Raw genomic sequence first — 22,085 nt, 5'->3', positions numbered from 1 at the left:
ATGTAATGGGTGGGGCTTGATCTCGTCCAGCTCCTCCTCTCTCTACATGTAATGGGTGGAGCTTGATCTCATCTAGCTCCTCCTCTCTCTACATGTAACGGGTGGAGCTTGATCTCATCTAGCTCCTCCTCTCTCTACATGTAACGGGTGGAGCTTGATCTCATCTAGCTCCTCCTCTCTCTACATGTAACGGGTGGAGCTTGATCTCATCTAGCTCCTCCTCTCTACATGTAATGGGTGGAGCTTGATCTCATCTAGCTCCTCCTCTCTCTACATGTAATGGGTGGAGCTTGATCTCATCTAGCTCCTCCTCTCTCTACATGTAATGGGTGGGGCTTGATCTCGTCCAGCTCCTCCTCTCTCTACATGTAATGGGTGGAGCTTGATCTCATCTAGCTCCTCCTCTCTCTACATGTAATGGGTGGAGCTTGATCTCATCTAGCTCCTCCTCTCTCTACATGTAATGGGTGGAGCTTGATCTCATCTAGCGTGTCATTCACATTAATTTTTTTTTATTATTTTATTGAATTTACAGAAACGTTAGAGGAATACAGAGTCAAACTAAACCCATCTGGTGACCCCCGGTGTGTGGCGGAAGTGTGCAGTAAATCAGTGCCCTCGGTAGTGTGTTTGCTGTAGTACAGGCGGCGCTTTGTTTCAGACACACACACACACGCGCGCGCTCGACGCGCCCCGCACAGTTCCCGGTGGAAGCTCGACACGTCACGGCGAATCTAACGGAAAACAACGGCTTTTCTCTCGGGATGAAGGGAGAGTTCGCGCCGCTGGTCTGACTGAGGATAAGCGTCTACATGTAATGGGTGGAGCTTGATCTTGTCCAGCTCCTCCTCTCTCTATATGTAATGGGTGGAGCTTGATCTCATCTAGCTCCTCCTCTCTCTACATGTAATGGGTGGAGCTTGATCTCATCTAGCTCCTCCTCTCTCTACATGTAATGGGTGGAGCTTGATCTCATCTAGCTCCTCCTCTTGCAACATATAATGGGTGGAGCTTGATCTCATGTAGCTCCTCCTCTCTCTACATTTAATGGGTGGAGCTTGATCTCATCTAGCTCCTCCTCTTGCAACATATAATGGGTGGAGCTTGATCTCATGTAGCTCCTCCTCTCTCTACATGTAATGGGTGGAGCTTGATCTCATCTAGCTCCTCCTCTCTCTACATGTAACGGGTGGAGCTTGATCTCATCTAGCTCCTCCTCTCTCTACATGTAACGGATGGTTATGTTTTGTGTTAGGAGAATATGTCAATTAAATTTAAATAATAAAAACAGTAAAACGTTCTAGTATTGCAGGATCAGGCTGTTGCTGGAGTGGCGGATGAGAGCAGCTCACACACACACTGATGTCTCTGCACACACACACCGCATCAGCAGGACCTGCACCTGGAGAGCGACAGGTGGCCGATTGCCCTGAACCATCTGTCGGTCCGTAAACACACTCTCAGTGTGCTGAAGATCACACTCACAGACGCCTCCGACACCAGAGAAACTCCTGTCTGACACTATACATGAGAATCAGTTACTTCATTATGAAAATCAGAAACATCTGTTAAATGTGACACATGAGCACGTTTATGCAGAAATGACGAGGCCCATAATCTTCTATAGTTATAACCTCTTCAAACCAATTAAGTAAAGATTTTATATTATTATTTATAGATACCCAAGATCATTTGTTTTTATGTGATTGTCACCATAACAATTCAAGGCAAATTACAGTGTACTTGGATACACTGCCAATGTGGCTGTGGACGTTTAATGCCCAATTAACTTTTTATAATCTTTGTTTTTTTCTATTGATTCATCTTAAAATTAGTAATCAAAAATCTCTATCACAGTGTTAATATTTTAATCAAATACGGACTTGCTCAGACAACACTTGCTGTGAAAAATGTGTGAGATGCGACTAACCTGGTTAGGTTTAACCTCTGTTATTGTGAAAGTTTGCATTTATAGTTTCCCCTTAACACCATTATATGTTCTCCAGCTGTTGCTGTGCTAAACTATCACTCATTCATGCAGATATGAAGGACATATTGACCCTTTTCACATTTCTGGGTTTCTCAGAAGCGGAACTCGTCATAGTTGGGTAAACTTCTATAGCGGTGAATGGGAGAATACATTACATCCATTTTTTTGTGTTCCCATTTGCTCAAATACCAGAAGAAACACTCAACAATAGTGTTTTCACTACTTTTAAAAAGAGAAAAAAATAGAGATTGACGTCAAATACGTCACTCCCACAGCGTTTACTCGTTTCTGTAATTTGATTCAAAGCCAAAGGTAATAAAATTCTAAGTAGCTAAAGTGTTATAAATGTACATACATTAAAATATATATAAAAACATTGCAAGATGTTCGATGCGATGGCCGTTAAAACGCGTCCTCACAGTCTGTGAAATCGGTCCGTGAGGCTAAACTCTCTCTGTTATAATTGCAACTTTAAAGACATAATTTTGACTTTAGAATTTGTGATTTACAAAAGCATTTTTTCTAATGTGGCGGGAATGTGCTTCCACGTGACTCGCAATTAGTAAATAAAAATGTAAACCAGTTATTTGCTTGAAGCCACGAGATGTCACTAATGATTCATTTGACAATGAATAGCTTAATTTAATCTCTGTCCACATATTGTCCAAATAATCTATTTTGTTTTATTATATTAATAGGCTGTGCCGAGCGCACGCTTCTTCGTTATTTTCTCCGTGTCGGTTTATAACGGTTCATTATTTCACAATCGTGAGTGTGTGTGTGTGTGTCTCTCAAACTCAGTCAGTGTTTCCAGACTGTACTTCCTCCCTCCGGATGTCGCCTAGTAAGGGAGCATCAGGCGCACAGTGGGCGTGTTCGCTATGGCAGGGTATGCAGTGTGTATCAGCCACTGCACCCGTTATGCGTATGTTATACAGTAACGTTACCAATGAAGGAAATAAAAATGCGGTATTTATGTCTGAGATGATAACTTGACAGGTAATTTCGCAAACTCGAGTTTATCCGTTCCAGTCGCTGTTTATTGGTGCAGCCTATGTAGTGCGCTGCGGGCGTGTCATTCACATTCATTTTATTTTATTATTTTATTGAATTTACAGAAACGTTAGAGGAATACAGAGTCAAACTAAACCCATCTGGTGACCCCCGGTGTGTGGCGGAAGTGTGCAGTAAATCAGTGCCCTCGGTAGTGTGTTTGCTGTAGTACAGGCGGCGCTTTGTTTCAGACACACACACACGCGCGCGCTCGACGCGCCCCGCACAGTTCCCGGTGGAAGCTCGACACGTCACGGCGAATCTAACGGAAAACAACGGCTTTTCTCTCGGGATGAAGGGAGAGTTCGCGCCGCTGGTCTGACGGAGGATAAGCGCGGGATTTCCTCTTAGAGAGCCGGGGTTCGGGCTCGGTACTGCAGGATTCTCCCGCACTCCTGCTGCGGGATCTGGAGGAATAATACGCGATGAATGTCGACAGAATGAGCGCGTTATAAACACACTCCTTCTCAGAACTCTCCCGCTTTTCCCACACGACGGACACGATGGACGAGGTCTTCACGGCTTTGTTGGAGGATTTTCTGCAGTCTCCTCTGGTGTGCTGGGTGAGCGCGCGCTTCATCAGATCATGTGTGTGTGTGTGTGTGTGTGTGCTGCGCGTTCATGTGTGTGTGTGTGTGTGTGTGTTTGCAGGTGAAGACTGTCTCTCGGCTCCTCTCGGATGGCTCTCATCTGTCGGAGTTCATGACTTTAGTGGACGGGGTTTATCTGAACGACATCATGATTCAGATGTGAGTAGAAACAGATGCGCGTTACCGTGAATGAAGGTCTGGAAACACTTCATAATCTGCATTTACCATCAACTGATCAACCTTACATTATTCTAATACAGTTCTTTACATACACACACACACATATGATGCGGGCTTGTATACATGCGACTCATACAGTATCATCATCACAACTGTGATTGGGCCGTAGATGATCACATGACTGATGTTTGTGATTATGGGTGTCATATATTGCTTTTATACAACAGTTCAATAAGTCAGTAACACAAACAGTGCAGCCAATCAGATTTGAGGATCACAACTATCTGTTTAGTCACCGACTGCTTCTGATTGGTCGATCCAGCTGAACTCTGAGCTGTTCAGATATCACATCACCTCAGATCTTCATTAGTGTGATTAATGCAGTGATGTTTAATGAACATGTTTATGATGTAGTAAGTGTTCCAGTTTAGTGGCCCTTCAGTGTGTGTGTGTTCACTGTATCACACCAGCTGTTAGTGTACATGAACATCAGTGTATCCGCAGTGTGTGTGTATGTTCACTGGCTGTCATCTGTGATGATTGTGTATTCACTGACAGATTCATGTGTGTGTTATTATGTGTTCAGCTGCTACACACACACACACACACACACACACAAGTGCATGATTGTTCCGCTCACTGACGCCAGTGTGAGCACCAGTGTGTGTGTTGTGTGAGAGTAGCAGTGTGTGAGTGAGTGAGAGTAGGTGTGTGTGTGTGTGTGTGTGTGTGTGTGTGTGTGTGTGTGTGTGTGTGTGTGTGAGAGCACAGTTAGTTCATTGCCCGTTCTGGTCTTGAAAGTGACTTTTTTCTGAATGCAGGGATGCTGGGAAATGCAGCTTTAATGATGCAGTGTTTGTAATAATCACAGCGGTGTGTGTGTGTGTGTGTGTGTGTGTGTGTGCTGGTCTGGAGGAGTATGATAGTGATGCGTCACAGAATTCATCAGTAAAATAATGATGATTATGATAAATGTTGTCATGATTGCTTAACAGTGAAAAGTGTTGATTACAGCAATATATGTACTTGACTAAATTGCAGTGTGTGTTTGCAGTGTGTGTTTGCAGTGTGTGTTTGCAGTGTTGAGTGCATGAACGCAACAGCCAATCAGAGGAGTGTAACCCAGCAGAGTGCAGTTCTGTGTGAGTCCTGTAATAATAGGGACGGGTACTCGAGTACTCGCTGCAGACACTAACAACCTTATTTCTGTCCCATCTCAAATCCTCCATTTATCTCGAGACTTCTTGAAAAGCAGTGTCAGCACAGGTTCATGCACACTTTAGCAATAATAACTGAGTGTTTTCAGTGGGGTTTCGTTTAGGGGTCGACCGATATGTGATTTTCAGGGCCGATACCGATTAATACAGATCAAGTAGACCGATAACCGATATTTTAAAACCGATATATAGCCTATGTCTGATGTAAAAATGTTAATTAATGTCAGAATTAAGAATAACAAAGGGTTTTGACAAATACTTTCTTTAAATGGTTTTAAACATATCTTTGAATCTAATAATTTTTAGGGCCCTATGAAAAGACAAACTTTTATTTTGACGGGTTGCCGTGGAGATCTTTGAGTTTCTGTGTGTTTATGATATGACGATAACTTTTCTCAGTTGAAGCATTAAAAAGCTCATGAAGTGACTAAGCGGCTCTGGAGATGATGTTTATGCAATCATGTAATATAATGATGCGGCTGAGGCTGAAAACAGCGCAAGCGTTACGCATGCTCCACTGTGTGTGTGTGTGTGTGTGTGTGTGAGTGTGTGTGGTAAATGAAATCACGCGTCTGCACCATTCATTTAGAGACACGCAGGGTTCATGAACGCGGTTTGAATTCGATTTGATTTGTACTGACCTGCTTTTTATTAATTCATCAAAAAGTTTACAAATTCAGTGACATTCCGCTTTATACAGTAAATTCCGTTTTTATGACTGGATTCCGCGATTCTGTCGGTGTTTTCTGCATCGTGGGCATCACAGGACCCTATTATTGAGGTGTTTTGCAACTTCAGTGTAGTAATGTATTGCTACTTCAGCAAAGTCTGCTGCTGCCTTAACTCTGAGAGACAAGACAACTGATGCGTGATCAGTGCAGCAGCTCCAGTCAGCGAGTGCTGTCGGTGTGAGTGCTAAACTTTCAGTGCCTTCAGCTTTCAGCGTTGATTGGCCGGACTCGTGACTCCCAACAAATCAGATGTGCGGCAGTGCGGGACATTGCATTGGTCTAGTCTACAGAGTGGTGAGTTTCGACAGAGGCGGCTGCGTCAGAGCCAAATATAGGGCATTTCAAAATTAAATTATTTTATAGGCAAATCGGTTTTGAAAATGGCTGATACCGATAACCAGAAAAATGCTTAATATCGGCGCCGATAATCGGTCGGCCCCTAGTTTCGTTGGAGGATAGCACAGGAGCAGATCTGTGACGGCTGCTGATGGCCTTATCTGTTCTTGCTTTACTTTATTTGAGTGCAGCTTTCGACACAATTTCACACAATATTGTCTTGAACCGTTTATCCGATATTGGTATCGCTGGTATACTTATGCCTGGCTCACTTCATACCTTTCAAACCGTACACAGTTTGTACAACTAAAGGAAGGTCTTCTGATGGCTGTGGTGTCCCCCAAGGGTCTGTCCTGGGTCCCCTCTTGTTCTGATCTGCCTTCTCCCACTCGGCAATATCTTTTCTAAATTCGGTATATTAAACTCCACTGTTACGCTGATGATACACAGCTTTATATCTACAAACCCTGATTCTTTTCTCCCCCGCCTGTCTTACCAACGGCCTTTAGGAAATAAAGGTCTGGTTTTCTGCCGACTTCCTCAAACTGAACGGCAGTAAGACTGAAGTATTCCTTATTGGCACATATTCTACTCTCTCTCGGTCCTGCAGGTGTTCTTTATCCATCCACGGTTCTGCCGTTTCTCCAGGTTAGGAGCTTGAGGTCATCTTCGACAGCACCCTTTCATCTGAAGCTCACATTAATAACATAACCAGGTCTTGTTATTTTCATCTCCGCAATATCGCTCGCCTCTGTCCATTTCTCACTCCGCGTAGTTCTGCTATTCTTGTTCATTCGCATGTCACTTCCCGCATTGATTACTGTAATTCTGTTTTATCTGGTTTACCACACAAAGCTCTTCATAAACTCCATCTGATTCAGAATTCTGCAGCTCGTATCATAACCCGGACTCATCTATTCAACATCACCCCATCACTCCAACAGCTACACTGGCTTCCTGTCAAATCCCGGATTGACTTTAAAATTCTCCTCCTCACGTACACATCTCTTCATAACCTCGCTCCAGCTTTCAGATCTCCTACAGCCCTGCACCCTCGGGAACTCTCCTCTTCGTTGTGCACCGTAGCTTTAGCCGGGCTTCTCCTCGCCTCGGGAACTCAAGGTCAACAGCCGTAATTCAGACTCGTTAGCTCAGTTTAAGTCAAACTTAAAACTTATCTATTCAGAATTGCTTATCCTCCATGATTACTTTGTGCACTCAAATCTAGTACTTTTTTATTGCCATTGTTATTTACTGTTTTTTTTATATATTTTTTTATATTGCTATTACTGCTACTTGTTGTTTGGTGCCCTTGAGTGATTTAAAAGGCGCCTTAAATGAAATTAATTAGTATTATTATTGTCATTATTATTACATGACAGCGACGATCATGAAAACGATGATCGATTGGTTATTGCACCATTAGGGGCGGTTCCTGAGGTCTGATTGGTTATTGCAGTATTTGGGGCGGTTCCTGAGGTCTGATTGGTTATTGCAGTCTGATTGGTTATGGTAGCATTTGGGGCGGTTCCTGAGGTCTGATTGGTTATTGCAGTATTTGGGGCGGTTCCTGAGGTCTGATTGGTTATTGCAGTATTTGGGGCGGTTCCTGAGGTCTGATTGGTTATTGGAGCATTTGGGGCGGTTCCTGAGGTCTGATTGGTTATTGGAGCATTTGGGGCGGTTCCTGAGGTCTGATTGGTTATTGCAGTATTTGGGGCGGTTCCTGAGGTCTGATTGGTTATTGGAGCATTTGGGGCGGTTCCTGAGGTCTGATTGGTTATTGCAGTATTTGGGGCGGTTCCTGAGGTCTGATTGGTTATTGCAGTATTTGGGGCGGTTCCTGAGGTCTGATTGGTTATTGCAGTATTTGGGGCGGTTCCTGAGGTCTGATTGGTTATTGCAGTATTTGGGGCGGTTCCTGAGGTCTGATTGGTTATTGGAGCATTTGGGGCGGTTCCTGAGGTCTGATTGTTATTGCAGTATTTGGGGCGGTTCCTGAGGTCTGATTGGTTATTGCAGTATTTGGGGCGGTTCCTGAGGTCTGATTGGTTATTGCAGTATTTGGGGCGGTTCCTGAGGTCTGATTGGTTATGGTAGCATTTGGGGCGGTTCCTGAGGTCTGATTGGTTATTGGAGCATTTGGGGCGGTTCCTGAGGTCTGATTGGTTATTGGAGCATTTGGGGCGGTTCCTGAGGTCTGATTGGTTATTGGAGCATTTGGGGCGGTTCCTGAGGTCTGATTGGTTATTGCAGTATTTGGGGCGGTTCCTGAGGTCTGATTGGTTATTGGAGCATTTGGGGCGGTTCCTGAGGTCTGATTGGTTATTGGATTTTGGTTATTGGTTATTGGATCGCATTTGGGGCGGTTCCTGAGGTCTGATTGGTTATTGCAGTATTTGGGGCGGTTTCTGAGGTCTGATTGGTTATTGGAGCATTTGGGGCGGTTCCTGAGGTCTGATTGGTTATTGGATTTTGGTTATTGGTTATTGGATCGCATTTGGGGCGGTTCCTGAGGTCTGATTGGTTAATGCAGTATTTGGGGCGGTTCCTGAGGTCTGATTGGTTATTGCAGTATTTGGGGCGGTTCCTGAGGTCTGATTGGTTATTGGAGCATTTGGGGCGGTTCCTGAGGTCTGATTGGTTATTGCAGTATTTGGGGCGGTTCCTGAGGTCTGATTGGTTATTGGAGCATTTGGGGCGGTTCCTGAGGTCTGATTGGTTATTGGAGCATTTGGGGCGGTTCCTGAGGTCTGATTGGTTATTGGAGTATTTGGGGCGGTTCCTGAGGTCTGATTGGTTATTGGAGCATTTGGGGCGGTTCCTGAGGTCTGCGAGATGTGCAGCGCTAATCTCTCATATGCGTAACATTATAATGAGAATATGATTGTAATAAAATGTTGTAAGCTTCACATCTTCTGCCTTTATTCAGATATAATTATAAATGTGTTACAGGTTTAGTAGTCATATTGTGTAGTTGTGTTTGGAGTCAATGGTTTTATTTATTTATAATAACTCCGTAAAACATGACAAACCGTGCGACATCATTTTCATCCAGGCTGTTAAACACACAGATGATGAACACATGCAAAACCAAGAGGGAACTGAATATTAATAACTGATTATGTTGTAGTCAATGTTTGCTTTCTCCTGTCAGCTTCTTGTTTTTCTGTGCAGTATTTCTCCATAGTATAATAAACCCTGTAGCTGTAGTTTGCCTTTTTTACCAAATAATGTTGTCAGATTAATACTTATAGTGTTTTGTTTTTCCTTCTTATTAAAAATAATATTTTCCTCATATTTTGATGGTGTAATTGATCTTGTAGGTTTATTGAAACAAATGATTAATGAACATGAGATGCATCACAATTAGTGGTCGACCTCTGTGATATTTTATGTTCTATTTATTTATTGTGTTTACAAACATTTTTAATTGTTTTGATATTGAAGGTATGTATTGTTAATATGAATTTGTAATGCCTGGTTTTGATTGTTTAATTAAAAAACAAAACAAAAAAACGTATGGGCATTTTATATAAAATATGCTTTATTTCACAAGAACATGTGCAGCATGCATTTTTCTTTATGTAAAATAATAATGTCAAAAATCTAAAAAAGAGAGAGAAAATTCGGCATTGTTTTAAAAGAAACAATAAAAATGTATACAACAAATGACCATTTCACCCCTAGGCCAATTTTATCACAAGAATCCTGTATAAATTTAACTTACAATGTATCAAATGAGGAACTCACTCTCAGGCCCATTTTGTCCTTACATTCTTGCAAAAATAATTCAATTCAATTCAAATTTATTTGTATAGCGCTTTTCACAATACACATTGTCTCAAAGCAGCTTTACAGAAATTGCATTTCGGAAATGTACATAGAAAAATACAGTTAGTTAATCAAGTATTAATTTATGGCATAACATATCGCCGGCTTTGAGTCGTCTCTTCACAGGCGTCGAGTCGTCTCTTCACAGGCGTTGGGGCATCTGAAGTCTCCGTGAGAGGCTGGATACAAACTGGAGCTGACTAGCGTCCCGAGATAACAGCAGAAAGGCAGATGGGAAATAATTAGCATAGCTGATGTTCATAATGTTAATGCATTCGAACCGATTCAGCAGTATCAAAGGTTAAGCATTAAGTGAATGCTTGGTTAAAGAGATGCGTCTTTAATCTAGTTTTAAACTGGGACAGCGAGTCTGAGGCTCGTACAATATCAGGAAGGCTATTCCAGAGTTTAGGAGCTAAATGCGAGAACGCCCTCCCTCCTTTAGTGGACTTAGATATATAACTACATATGCTACAATAACTACAATGCAATAATAATAATTCCGCCCCTCCCTCACTTCCGGTTCTGGCGCTGGGGTTCTGGCGCTGGGGTTCTGGCGCAGGGGTTCTGGCGTTGGGGTTCTGGCGCTGGGGTTCTGGCGCTGGGGTTCTGGCGCAGGGGTTCTGGCGTTGGGGTTCTGGCGCTGGGGTTCTGCCGCAGTGGTTCTGGCGCAGGGGTTCTGGCGCAGGGGTTCTGGCGCAGGGGTTCTGGCGCTGGGGTTCTGGCGCTGGGGTTCTGGCGCTGGGGTTCTGGCGCAGTGGTTCTGGCGCAGGGGTTCTGGCGCAGGGGTTCTGGCGCTGGGGTTCTGGCGCTGGGGTTCTGGCGCAGGGGTTCTGGCGCAGGGGTTCTGGCGCTGGGGTTCTGGCGCAGGGGTTCTGGCGCAGGGGTTCTGGCGCAGGGGTTCTGGCGCAGGGGTTCTGGCGCTGGGGTTCTGGCGCTGGGGTTCTGCCGCAGTGGTTCTGGCGCAGGGGTTCTGGCGCAGGGGTTCTGGCGCTGGGGTTCTGGCGCAGGGGTTCTGGCGCAGGGGTTCTGGCGCAGGGGTTCTGGCGCTGGGGTTCTGGCGCTGGGGTTTTGGCTCAGGGGTTCTCCCGCAGGGGTTCTGGCGCTGGGGTTCTGGCGCAGGGGTTCTGGCGCAGGGGTTCTGGCGCAGGGGTTCTGGCGCAGGGGTTCTGGCGCAGGGGTTCTGGCGCAGGGGTTCTGGCGCTGGGGTTCTGGCGCAGGGGTTCTGGCGCAGGGGTTCTGGCGCAGGGGTTCTCCCGCAGGGGTTCTCCCGCAGGGGTTCTGGCGCAGGGGTTCTGGCGCTGGGGTTCTGGCGCAGGGGTTCTGGCGCAGGGGTTCTGGCGCTGGGGTTCTGGCGCAGGGGTTCTGGCGCAGGGGTTCTGGCGCAGGGGTTCTGGCGCTGGGGTTCTGGCGTTGGGGTTCTGGCGCAGGGGTTCTGGCGCAGGGGTTCTGGCGCAGGGGTTCTGGCGCTGGGGTTCTGGCGCAGGGGTTCTGGCGCAGGGGTTCTGGCGCAGGGGTTCTGGCGCAGGGGTTCTGGCGCAGGGGTTCTGGCGCAGGGGTTCTGGCGCAGGGGTTCTGGCGCTGGGGTTCTGGCGCTGGGGTTCTGGCGCTGGGGTTCTGGCGCAGGGGTTCTGGCGCTGGGGTTCTGGCGCTGGGGTTCTGGCGCTGGGGTTCTGGCGCTGGGGTTCTGGCACTGGGGTTCTGGCGCTGGGGTTCTGGCGTTGGGGTTCTGGCGCTGGGGTTCTGGCGCTGGGGTTCTGGCGCAGGGGTTCTGGCGCAGGGGTTCTGGCGCTGGGGTTCTGGCGCTGGGGTTCTGGCGCAGGGGTTCTGGCGTTGGGGTTCTGGCGCTGGGGTTCTGGCGCTGGGGTTCTGGCGCAGGGGTTCTGGCGCAGGGGTTCTGGCGCAGGGGTTCTGGCGCAGGGGTTCTGGCGCAGGGGTTCTGGCGCAGGGGTTCTGGCGCTGGGGTTCTGGCGCAGGGGTTCTGGCGTTGGGGTTCTGGCGCTGGGGTTCTGGCGCTGGGGTTCTGGCGCTGGGGTTCTGGCACTGGGGTTCTGGCGCTGGGGTTCTGAAACTGGTGGTGCTGCGGGTCTGCAGCTGGATATATCTCATATCCAGTGGCCCACTGTGTCATATTCATGTCGTTTTCACTGTGTGCTGTATGTAAAATTAGCGTTACTTTGTCAAAAGTCAAAGTAAAAAAAAGTCTTTATTTGAAAAAATCTGATTATCAGTGATTACTGATTAATTACCAGATTACTGAGTGCCCTGTTACAGTGTTTACTTCCTTTTTATTCACATATTCATATATTTTTAAACAATTACTTTATTTGTGAAAAATTCTGTAATAGGATTGCAGATTCAAGAAGTTGCCATCTAGTATAGGGCTTAAAGGAGCATTTCACCCCTGGGAACCTTGATCTTCACTGAAAGTGGGTCATATATGTATTCGAAATCTGTCAAAATTTTCAAATTTGGTGCCTTTTTGACCGAGTTATGACAGAAAGTAACTTTATAGCGCATTAGTTTGGTAAACCACATTTCCCACAATGCAACGCGTTTGAACAGCTCCAGAAGCCACTCCCACTAATCCAGAACACCGCCTATGCGTGACCCGCCTATACGAGAATGCATTACGCTAGCTAAAGTTACCACTTGAGTTTGAAAATCATTTGCGATCTCATTCTTGATTTATTCCTTCTTACTATTTATTTTGAAATGGTGAACTATTGTATGGTACCGGGATGTTCAGTCACCTCAAGGAAAGGTCCAAAAGTAAGTTTTCATGCCCTACCGAGAGAGTAGGAGAGTATCTAGGACGCCTCTGTCCATATGCGGTGCGAAACTCGGATGGTTCACAACACAACACTCCATGTCCGTGTCTGCCTCTGACATTTCTTCTAGAAGGAATTGGCATTTTAGAGATTCTTTGCAGCAGACAGACTCTAGCTCGGTGTGCATAGGCGCACAGTTACAGCGCGAGCACCACCAATTCGCTACAGCGCGAGCAAGCCCGGGCTTCTCGTCTGCGCCGGGCTGGTCTCCTGCGGCGGCCGCTACCGCAGCCGACGCCGCCGCCTCTTGTTCCTCCATCAGCCTCAGCTGCTCTTCGCTATATTGTGGCTCGTATAAATAGCCACGAACATCAGTTTCGAGCAAAAGATTTTCAAAATCCTCGTCTTCCATATCGTGTGTCGTAAATTCAGGCATTATGGTAAATCTAACTCCTTGAGCGCTTGTTAGCTTAGCTTGCCGTCTTCCAAGCAAGATGGCGGATTAATAGTTTAGTTTCTTCAGGTTTAGTCCCACCCACTGATCTGTAATAGGCCGGTGGGGTGAGTGGGTCCCACGCCCTTGAATAATAATGAGCTAAAGGCTGTAGTTTTCTTAATATGCAATGAAATTTATCTTCCGTCCTATCGTGACGCAAAATGACGATATTTACGTCACGATAGGACGGAAGTAAAACACTTAAATCCTTTTTTCTCCCATCTCAGAAAAAAAACAAGCAAAATTCCACCATCATTATAATATATGACTGGGTTTCTAACAATACAAACCTTAATGCAAATGGATGAAGTGACCCTTTAAGCATGTTTATTTTAAAGATTTTTAAATATGTAATAAATTTATCAAATTTATTAAATATTGATTCATATAAATATAAAGTGAGTGTATGTATATATATATAATATGTATGTGTGTGTGTGTGTGTATATATATATATATAAATATCAGCTTTATATCGGCCCTGCTCTCTAAGATATCGGCATCGGCCATCAAAAAACCCATATCGGTCGACCACTAATCACAATAACAGGATCTGATGATGGTAATTAGGATTATGCAGGATTATGAAACTAATCATAATCGTTGATTATTTCCCGTGATATTATAATTGTGATTGTTAAAGTTGATGAATGGAATTTACATTAAAACACTGTAGAAACGTAGCAGGAGTGAACACAGAAATGATCAGGTAAACATGAACACTGTAATCATACCTGATTATTTGTCAGACTGTGCAGATCTAATTTACCTTCCTATAACTGATATTATCATAAACATGTTCTCACTTCAGCCCATATATAGAGCTGTGTCTCGCTCACTCGTTCCAGCGTCTACATCATACACACACTGATCACACGTGTGCGTGTGTGTGTGTGTGTGTGCGCGTGAGTGACTGGATAGTGTGTGTGTGTGTCTGTCAGAAGTAGGTTAGTCACTATTGCTCGAGGCTGTGTGTCATTGTGTGTGTATTGACTGATAGACCAGCATGTCAGAGCTGTTGTGTGTGTGTGTGTTTGCATGAGTGACTGGATAATCTGTGTGTGTGTGTGTGTGTGTGTGTGTGTGTGTGTGTGTGTGTGTGTGTGTGTGTGTGTGTGTGGGTGTGTGTGTGTGTGTGCATGAGTGACTGGATAATGTGTGTATGTGTGTGTGTGTGTGTGTGTGTGTGTGTGTGTGTGTGTGTGTGTGTGTGTGTGTGTGTGTGTGAGATTACAACTGTCCATATGCTGTTTCAGTGTGTGTGAGTGTTGCTTATTACTGAACTGCCTCACACACACACACACACACACACACACACACACACACACACACACACACACACACACACACACACACACACACACACACACACACACACCAGTGCAGCTATCATTATGAGAACTTTCCATTGCCGTAATGGTTTTTATACTGAGCTAATCATATCTCATAATCATAACTCTCACAAAAAACCTCCTGCGTTTTTGGCGTTTGTTTTTTTAATTGATCTGAATTACTGTAACCGCTGTATGTGTAACCTCAACTCACACTACATCACGAACACATAGATAATGTAGGTCAAACCAGCACACACACACACATCATGTGACTCGAGCAGGTTCACGCCTCATCATGTCAGTGTCCAGCATCATGTGACCGTCTCTCTGTGTGTCTGATGAGTGTGTTTATCTCAGACATTACGTCACATCACACCAAAACAACATCACTGAATCGTACAGTCACTGTTGTGTGTTCAGGACTCTGAAAGCGCTAGAGACACACACACACACACACACACACACACACACACACACACACACACACACACACACACACACACACACACACACACACACACACATACACACACACAGTCAACTCACTGTCATTTTTACTGTGTTTCACAGAGATAACAGTTCGGTCGAGAAGAGAACCATGTTATATTCCAGGATCTCTACTGCGACACACTCACTCACTCACTCTCTCACTCTCACACACATGCACACGCACACACACGCACACACACACACACACACACACACACACACACACACACACACACACACACACACACACACACACACACACACACACACACACACACACACACACACACTCAGGGTGGCTTGAGGGAGAGTCAGTTCTGGTTGAACTATCCCTTTAAACGGTTGATGAGTGTGATAGTCTTCACATGCTTCATATCGCATGATCTCTGCTGTATCACATCATTTACACCTCAGCGCACATTATTTCTCAAAATTAATTTAGTGGACAAATGTAAAGATATGATGTGAATTAAAGCTTGTTTCTGCCAGGGTTTACAACGATAGGAAAGTCACTGCTCTCTTTATCCCAAAATTCTGACTTTTTTTCTCAGACTTGAGCCAGAACTGAGAGATTATTCATGATTACCTTTATTGTTTGAGGAGGAATATATAAACACACTGATGAAGATGATGAGCTGAACCGGTGTGTGTGTGTGTGTGTGTGTGTGTGTGTGTGTGTGTGTGTGTGTGTGTGAGACAGAAACCCCCAGACGAGTGTCCAGAGAGCCCACAGGAAGGTGAACAACGAGCCGTCGCTGCGCATCCAGAACCTGTGTATCCTCGTGCAGCAGATCAAGAGCTACTATCAGGTGACACACACACACACACTCACTCACACACACACTCTCTCACACACACTCACTCACACACACACTCTCTCACACACACTCGCACATGAACACACACTCACTCACACACACTCACACACACACACTCTCTTTCTCTCACACACACTCGCACATGAACACACACTCACTCACACACACGCCCTCACACACACACACACACACACACTCTCTTTCTCTCATACATGAACACACACTCTCACACACACTCACTCCCTTTCTGTCACACACACTCACACTCACACTCACTCACTCACTCACTCACACACACACACACACACTCTCTTTCTCTCACACATGAACACACACACACACAGACTCACTCTCAATCACTGGTCTGACGGTTGTTACAGTGTGTGTGTTTGTCAGATCTGCTGTTCAATCTCCAGCCGTGTGTATTTCTGCAGCATTCCTCACATAGCAGAGGTGATGATGAGTGCGTGTTGCTGCACGCGTGTGTGTGTGTGAGTGAGTGAGTGAGTGTCTGTGTGTGTGTGTGTGTGTGTGAGACTCTGAGTGTGTTAGAGGTCGACCGATTTGTCGGTTTTGCCGATATATCAATGCCGATAGTTGATTGGTGGAACTATCGTTATCAGCAAAAATCCAAAAAAGCGAGTGACTCAGAAGAATCTGCTGGCGTTACACAGAGCAAGTGACTCAGAAGAGTGAGCTGGCGTTACAGAGTGAGAGACTGAGAAGAGTGAGCTGGCATTACAGAGTGAGATACTGAGAAGAGTGTGCTGGCGTTACACCAAGCGAGTGACTCAGAAGAGTGTGCTGGCGTTACAGAGTGAGAGACTCAGAAGAGTGTGCTGGCGTTACACAGAGTGAGAGACTGAGAAGAGTGAGCTGGCGTTACACAGAGCGAGTGACTCAGAAGAGTGAGCTGGCGTTACACAGAGTGAGAGACGTAGAAGAGTGAGCTGGCGTTACACAGAGCGAGAGACTGAGAAGAGTTAGCTGGCGTTACACAGAGTGAGAGACTGAGAAGAGTGTGCTGGCGTTACACAGAGCGAGAGACTGAGAAGAGTTAGCTGGCGTTACAGAGTGAGAGACTCAGAAGAGTGTGCTGGCGTTACACAGAGCGAGTGACTCAGAAGAGTGTGCTGGCGTTACACAGAGTGAGAGACTGAGAAGAGTGAGCTGGCGTTACAGAGTGAGAGACTGAGAAGAGTGTGCTGGCGTTACACAGAGCGAGTGACTCAGAAGAGTGAGCTGGCGTTACACAGAGTGAGAGACGCAGAAGAGTGAGCTGGCGTTACACAGAGCGAGAGACTGAGAAGAGTTAGCTGGCGTTACACAGAGTGAGAGACTGAGAAGAGTGTGCTGGCGTTACAGAGTGAGAGACTCAGAAGAGTGTGCTGGCGTTACACAGAGTGAGAGACTGAGAAGAGTGTGCTGGCGTTACAGAGTGAGAGACTGAGAAGAGTGTGCTGGCGTTACACAGAGCGAGTGACTCAGAAGAGTGAGCTGGCGTTACACAGAGTGAGAGACGCAGAAGAGTGAGCTGGCGTTACACAGAGCGAGAGACTGAGAAGAGTTAGCTGGCGTTACACAGAGTGAGAGACTGAGAAGAGTGTGCTGGCGTTACAGAGTGAGAGACTCAGAAGAGTGTGCTGGCGTTACACAGAGTGAGAGACTGAGAAGAGTGTGCTGGCGTTACACAGAGCGAGTGACTCAGAAGAGTGAACTGGCGTTACACAGTGAGAGACGCAGAAGAGTGAGCTGGCGTTACACAGAGCGAGAGACTGAGAAGAGTTAGCTGGCGTTACACAGAGTGAGAGACTGAGAAGTGTTAGCTGGCGTTACACAGAGTGAGAGACGCAGAAGAGTGAGCTGGCGTTACACAGAGAGACTGAGAAGAGTTAGCTGGCGTTACACAGAGTGAGAGACTGAGAAGAGTGAGCTGGCGTTACACAGAGTGAGAGACTGAGAAGAGTGAGCTGGCGTTACACAGAGTGAGAGACTGAGAAGAGTGAGCTGGCGTTACACAGAGTGAGAGACTCAGAAGAGTTAGCTGGTGTTACACAGAGCGAGAGACTGAGAAGAGTTAGCTGGCGTTACACAGAGCGAGAGACTGAGAAGAGTTAGCTGGCGTTACACAGAGTGAGAGACTCAGAAGAGTTAGCTGGTGTTACACAGAGCGAGAGACTGAGAAGAGTGAGCTGGCGTTACACAGAGTGAGAGACTCAGAAGAGTTAGCTGGTGTTACACAGAGCGAGAGACTGAGAAGAGTTAGCTGGCGTTACACAGAGTGAGAGACTCAGAAGAGTTAGCTGGTGTTACAAAGAGCGAGAGACTGAGAAGAGTTAGCTGGTGTTACACAGAGCGAGAGACTGAGAAGAGTTAGCTGGCGTTACACAGAGCGAGAGACTGAGAAGAGTTAGCTGGCGTTACACAGAGCGAGAGACTGAGAAGAGTTAGCTGGCGTTACACAGAGTGAGAGACTGAGAAGAGTGAGCTGGCGTTACACAGAGTGAGAGACTGAGAAGAGTGAGCTGGCGTTACACAGAGTGAGAGACTGAGAAGAGTGAGCTGGCGTTACACAGTGCGAGAGACTCAGAAGAGTTAGCTGGCGTTACACAGAGTGAGAGACTGAGAAGAGTGTGCTGGCGTTACACAAAGCGAGTGACTCAGAAGAGTGTGCTGGCGTTACACAGAGCGAGAGACTGAGAAGAGTGAGCTGGCGTTACAAAGAGTGAGAGGCTGAGAAGAGTGAGCTGGCGTTACACAGAGCGAGAGACTGAGAAGAGTGAGCTGGCGTTACACAGAGCGAGAGACTGAGAAGAGTGAGCTGGCGTTACAGAGTGAGAGGCTCAGAAGAGTGTGCTGGCGTTACACAGAGTGAGAGACTCAGAAGAGTGAGCTGGCGTTACAGAGAGCGAGTGACTCAGAAGAGTGAGCTGGCGTTACAGAGTGAGAGACTGAGAAGAGTGAGCTGGCGTTACACAGAGTGAGAGACTCAGAAGAGCGAGCTGGCGTTAAACAGAGTGAGAGACTCAGAAGAGTGAGCTGGCGTTAAACAGAGCGAGAGACTGAGAAGAGTGAGCTGGCGTTACACAGAGTGAGAGGCTGAGAAGATTGAGCTGGCGTTACACAGAGTGAGAGACTCAGAAGAGTGAGCTGGCGTTAAACAGAGTGAGAGACTCAGAAGAGTGAGCTGGCGTTAAACAGAGCGAGAGACTGAGAAGAGTGAGCTGGCGTTACACAGAGTGAGAGACTCAGAAGAGTGAGCTGGCGTTAAACAGAGTGAGAGACTCAGAAGAGTGAGCTGGCGTTAAACAGAGCGAGAGACTGAGAAGAGTGAGCTGGCGTTACACAGAGTGAGAGACTCAGAAGAGTGAGCTGGCGTTAAACAGAGTGAGAGACTCAGAAGAGTGAGCTGGCGTTAAACAGAGCGAGAGACTGAGAAGAGTGAGCTGGCGTTACACAGAGTGAGAGACAGAGAAGAGTGAGCTGGCGTTACACAGAGTGAGAGACAGAGAAGAGTGAGCTGGCGTTACAGAGTGAGAGACTGAGAAGAGTGAGCTGGCGTTAAACAGAGCGAGAGACTGAGAAGAGTGAGCTGGCGTTACACAGAGCGAGAGACTGAGAAGAGTGAGCTGGCGTTACACAGAGCGAGAGACTGAGAAGAGTGAGCTGGCGTTACACAGAGTGAGAGACTGAGAAGAGTGAGCTGGCGTTACACAGAGCGAGTGACTCAGAAGAGTGAGCTGGCGTTACACAGAGTGAGAGACAGAGAAGAGTGAGCTGGCGTTACAAAGAGTGAGAGACTGAGAAGAGTGAGCTGGTGTTACAGAGTCCGAGACTGAGAAGAGTGAGCTGGCGTTACACAGAGCGAGTGACTCAGAAGAGTGTGCTGGCGTTACACAGAGTGAGAGACTCAGAAGAGTGAGCTGGCGTTACACAGAGCGAGAGACTGAGAAGAGTGAGCTGGGGTTACACAGAGTGAGAGACAGAGAAGAGTGAGCTGGCGTTACACAGAGTGAGAGACAGAGAAGAGTGAGCTGGCGTTACACAGAGTGAGAGACAGAGAAGAGTGAGCTGGCGTTACACAGAGTGAGAGACTGAGAAGAGTGAGCTGGCGTTACACAGAGCGAGAGACTGAGAAGAGTGAGCTGGGGTTACACAGAGTGAGAGACTGAGAAGAGTGAGCTGGCGTTACACAGAGTGAGAGACTGAGAAGAGTGAGCTGGCGTTACACAGAGTGAGAGACTGAGAAGAGTGAGCTGGCGTTACACAGAGCGAGAGACTGAGAAGAGTGAGCTGGCGTTACACAGAGTGAGAGACTGAGAAGAGTGAGCTGGCGTTACACAGAGCGAGAGACTGAGAAGAGTGAGCTGGCGTTACACAGAGTGAGAGACTGAGAAGAGTGAGCTGGCGTTACACAGAGCGAGAGACTGAGAAGAGTGAGCTGGCGTTACACAGAGCGAGAGACTGAGAAGAGTGAGCTGGCGTTACACAGAGTGAGAGACTGAGAAGAGTAAGCTGGTGTTACACAGAGCGAGAGACTGTTAGGTTAGGTTTAGGGGTTGGTTCAGGGTTAGTACCTAGTTATTACTCAGTTATTGTAATTACTATAATAAGTACATAGTATGTACATGGGAAACAGGACTGTAAAATGAAGCGTTACCGAAATTTACATAGGCTATGTTTCTAGGTTATAGCTGAAGAAACACACATTTGACCTGTAATATTTTAATGTTTAAATTATTTTCTGTAGAGTTCGTTCTGTAGAACTTCTCATTGTAATTATTCATATTTATATATTTATTTCATTTAGCACATTTCAGTTCAGCACTTTTTTACTTGGAGTGTTATGTTTGTTTTTGAATCCCAGTATCCATTTAAAAAAATATCGGTGGAATTATCTGTTATCGGCACGTACGGTCAAACCTAAATATCGGTATCTGGAAAACACACACACTCACACACACACACACACACACACACACACACACACACCTGCAGGCTCATGCTGAAGTGTGCCGGGGGACTGTCAGTCGCTGCATTACTGTAATATCACAGGCTACAGTTAACAGCTGATCTGCTCATTAGGGAGTTTTGATAATAATGCTTTTGGAATAATTACTTTTAATGATATAATTGTTCCATTAGTATATGAAAGTCTTATTGAGGATAGTGTGGTGTATTGTTCTCCAGCTGTTTTATTGATTTCATGAGACATGATTGATTTCAGGAAGTTTATTTGCTGCTGTAACTAGTAGTAAAGAGGAAGAGATGATCGGTTCTTCTGTCACACACACACACACACACACACACACACACACACACACACACACACACACACACACACACATATACACATTTACTGACTGAGTTTACTGATGAAACTTACTTGAGAGCTAAGACGATTCATATCAACAGTATCAAAGATGACTAAGATTATGGGATGGCAGGAGCTACAGATGATGTGTAGTGAATTGTTTCTGATGTGTGTGTGTGTGTGTGTGTGTGTTCCAGGAGGTGCTGCAGCAGCTGGTGGTGATGTCACTTCCTGATGTGCTGGTGTTGGGCAGGACTCCTCTCAGTGGTACGCCTCATCTCAGTCTCTATTCACATCCATGCTAAATAACACACATGACCATACTCATTCTCACATTTGACCCTTGACCCGGGAGTCATTCACAATCATTATCCCAGAAACACTCGCACACTTCCCTACTATACAGTAGACGACATCAGCACTGATACAGGAGTAACACAGCACTGGATGCATGACTCTACAGAACAGACGTTTTGCAGACGCGAAGTAATTCCTCAAATTCAATTATGTCAGACGCAGCCAGCGTCTCTTAACTGTCATGATGATGTCACTGCATCACGTGACGTCTGATTTCATGATCACAGATTCCTCTTAAAGGGGAAAGTCAGGAAGAGGTTGAACAGAAAGTGCAGACGAACACAGATCATGCAGCGCAATTCTGAAGGTTTTCTTTTTCTCTTAAACTATAATATTTCCATTTAGGATGAGCTAAATATGTGGAACTCAGTATTTACTCTATTACTCCTCTATTACTCCTTTATTACTCCTTTATTACTCCTCTATTACTCCTTTATTACTCCTCTATTACTCCTTTATTACTCCTCTATTACTCCTTTATTACTCCTTTATTACTCCTCTAGTACTCTATTACTCCTCGATTAACTCCTCTATTACTCCTTTATTACTTTATTACTCCTCTATTACTCCTTTAT

At 45.9% G+C, this 22,085-nt stretch overlaps 1 protein-coding gene across 7 annotated transcripts in view; it reads left to right on the top strand.

Moving 5' to 3' along the window:
* The first annotated feature begins 2,670 nt into the window (after positions 1 to 2,670).
* The window catches only part of ccdc88ab (coiled-coil domain containing 88Ab), a 134,352-nt gene continuing 114,937 nt past the window's right edge, over positions 2,671 to 22,085 (top strand). For all 7 annotated transcript variants that reach the window (XM_077237555.1, XM_077237553.1, XM_077237552.1 and 4 more), the window contains exons 1-4: positions 2,671 to 3,606; positions 3,695 to 3,792; positions 15,722 to 15,830; positions 21,351 to 21,420. In XM_077237555.1, coding sequence (XP_077093670.1) covers positions 3,547 to 3,606; positions 3,695 to 3,792; positions 15,722 to 15,830; positions 21,351 to 21,420 — 337 coding nt within the window. In that variant the 5' untranslated portion in view covers positions 2,671 to 3,546. The remainder of the gene's footprint in view (positions 3,607 to 3,694; positions 3,793 to 15,721; positions 15,831 to 21,350; positions 21,421 to 22,085) is intronic.

This window comes from Siphateles boraxobius, unplaced genomic scaffold, assembly GCF_051911475.1.
Source record: "Siphateles boraxobius isolate OS27281-9 unplaced genomic scaffold, OSU_SipBor_1 204, whole genome shotgun sequence".
NCBI classification, from domain to species: Eukaryota; Metazoa; Chordata; class Actinopteri; order Cypriniformes; family Leuciscidae; genus Siphateles; species Siphateles boraxobius.
Note: the sequence above shows the minus strand (reverse complement) of the source record. Positions and strands in the feature narration are given on the sequence as shown.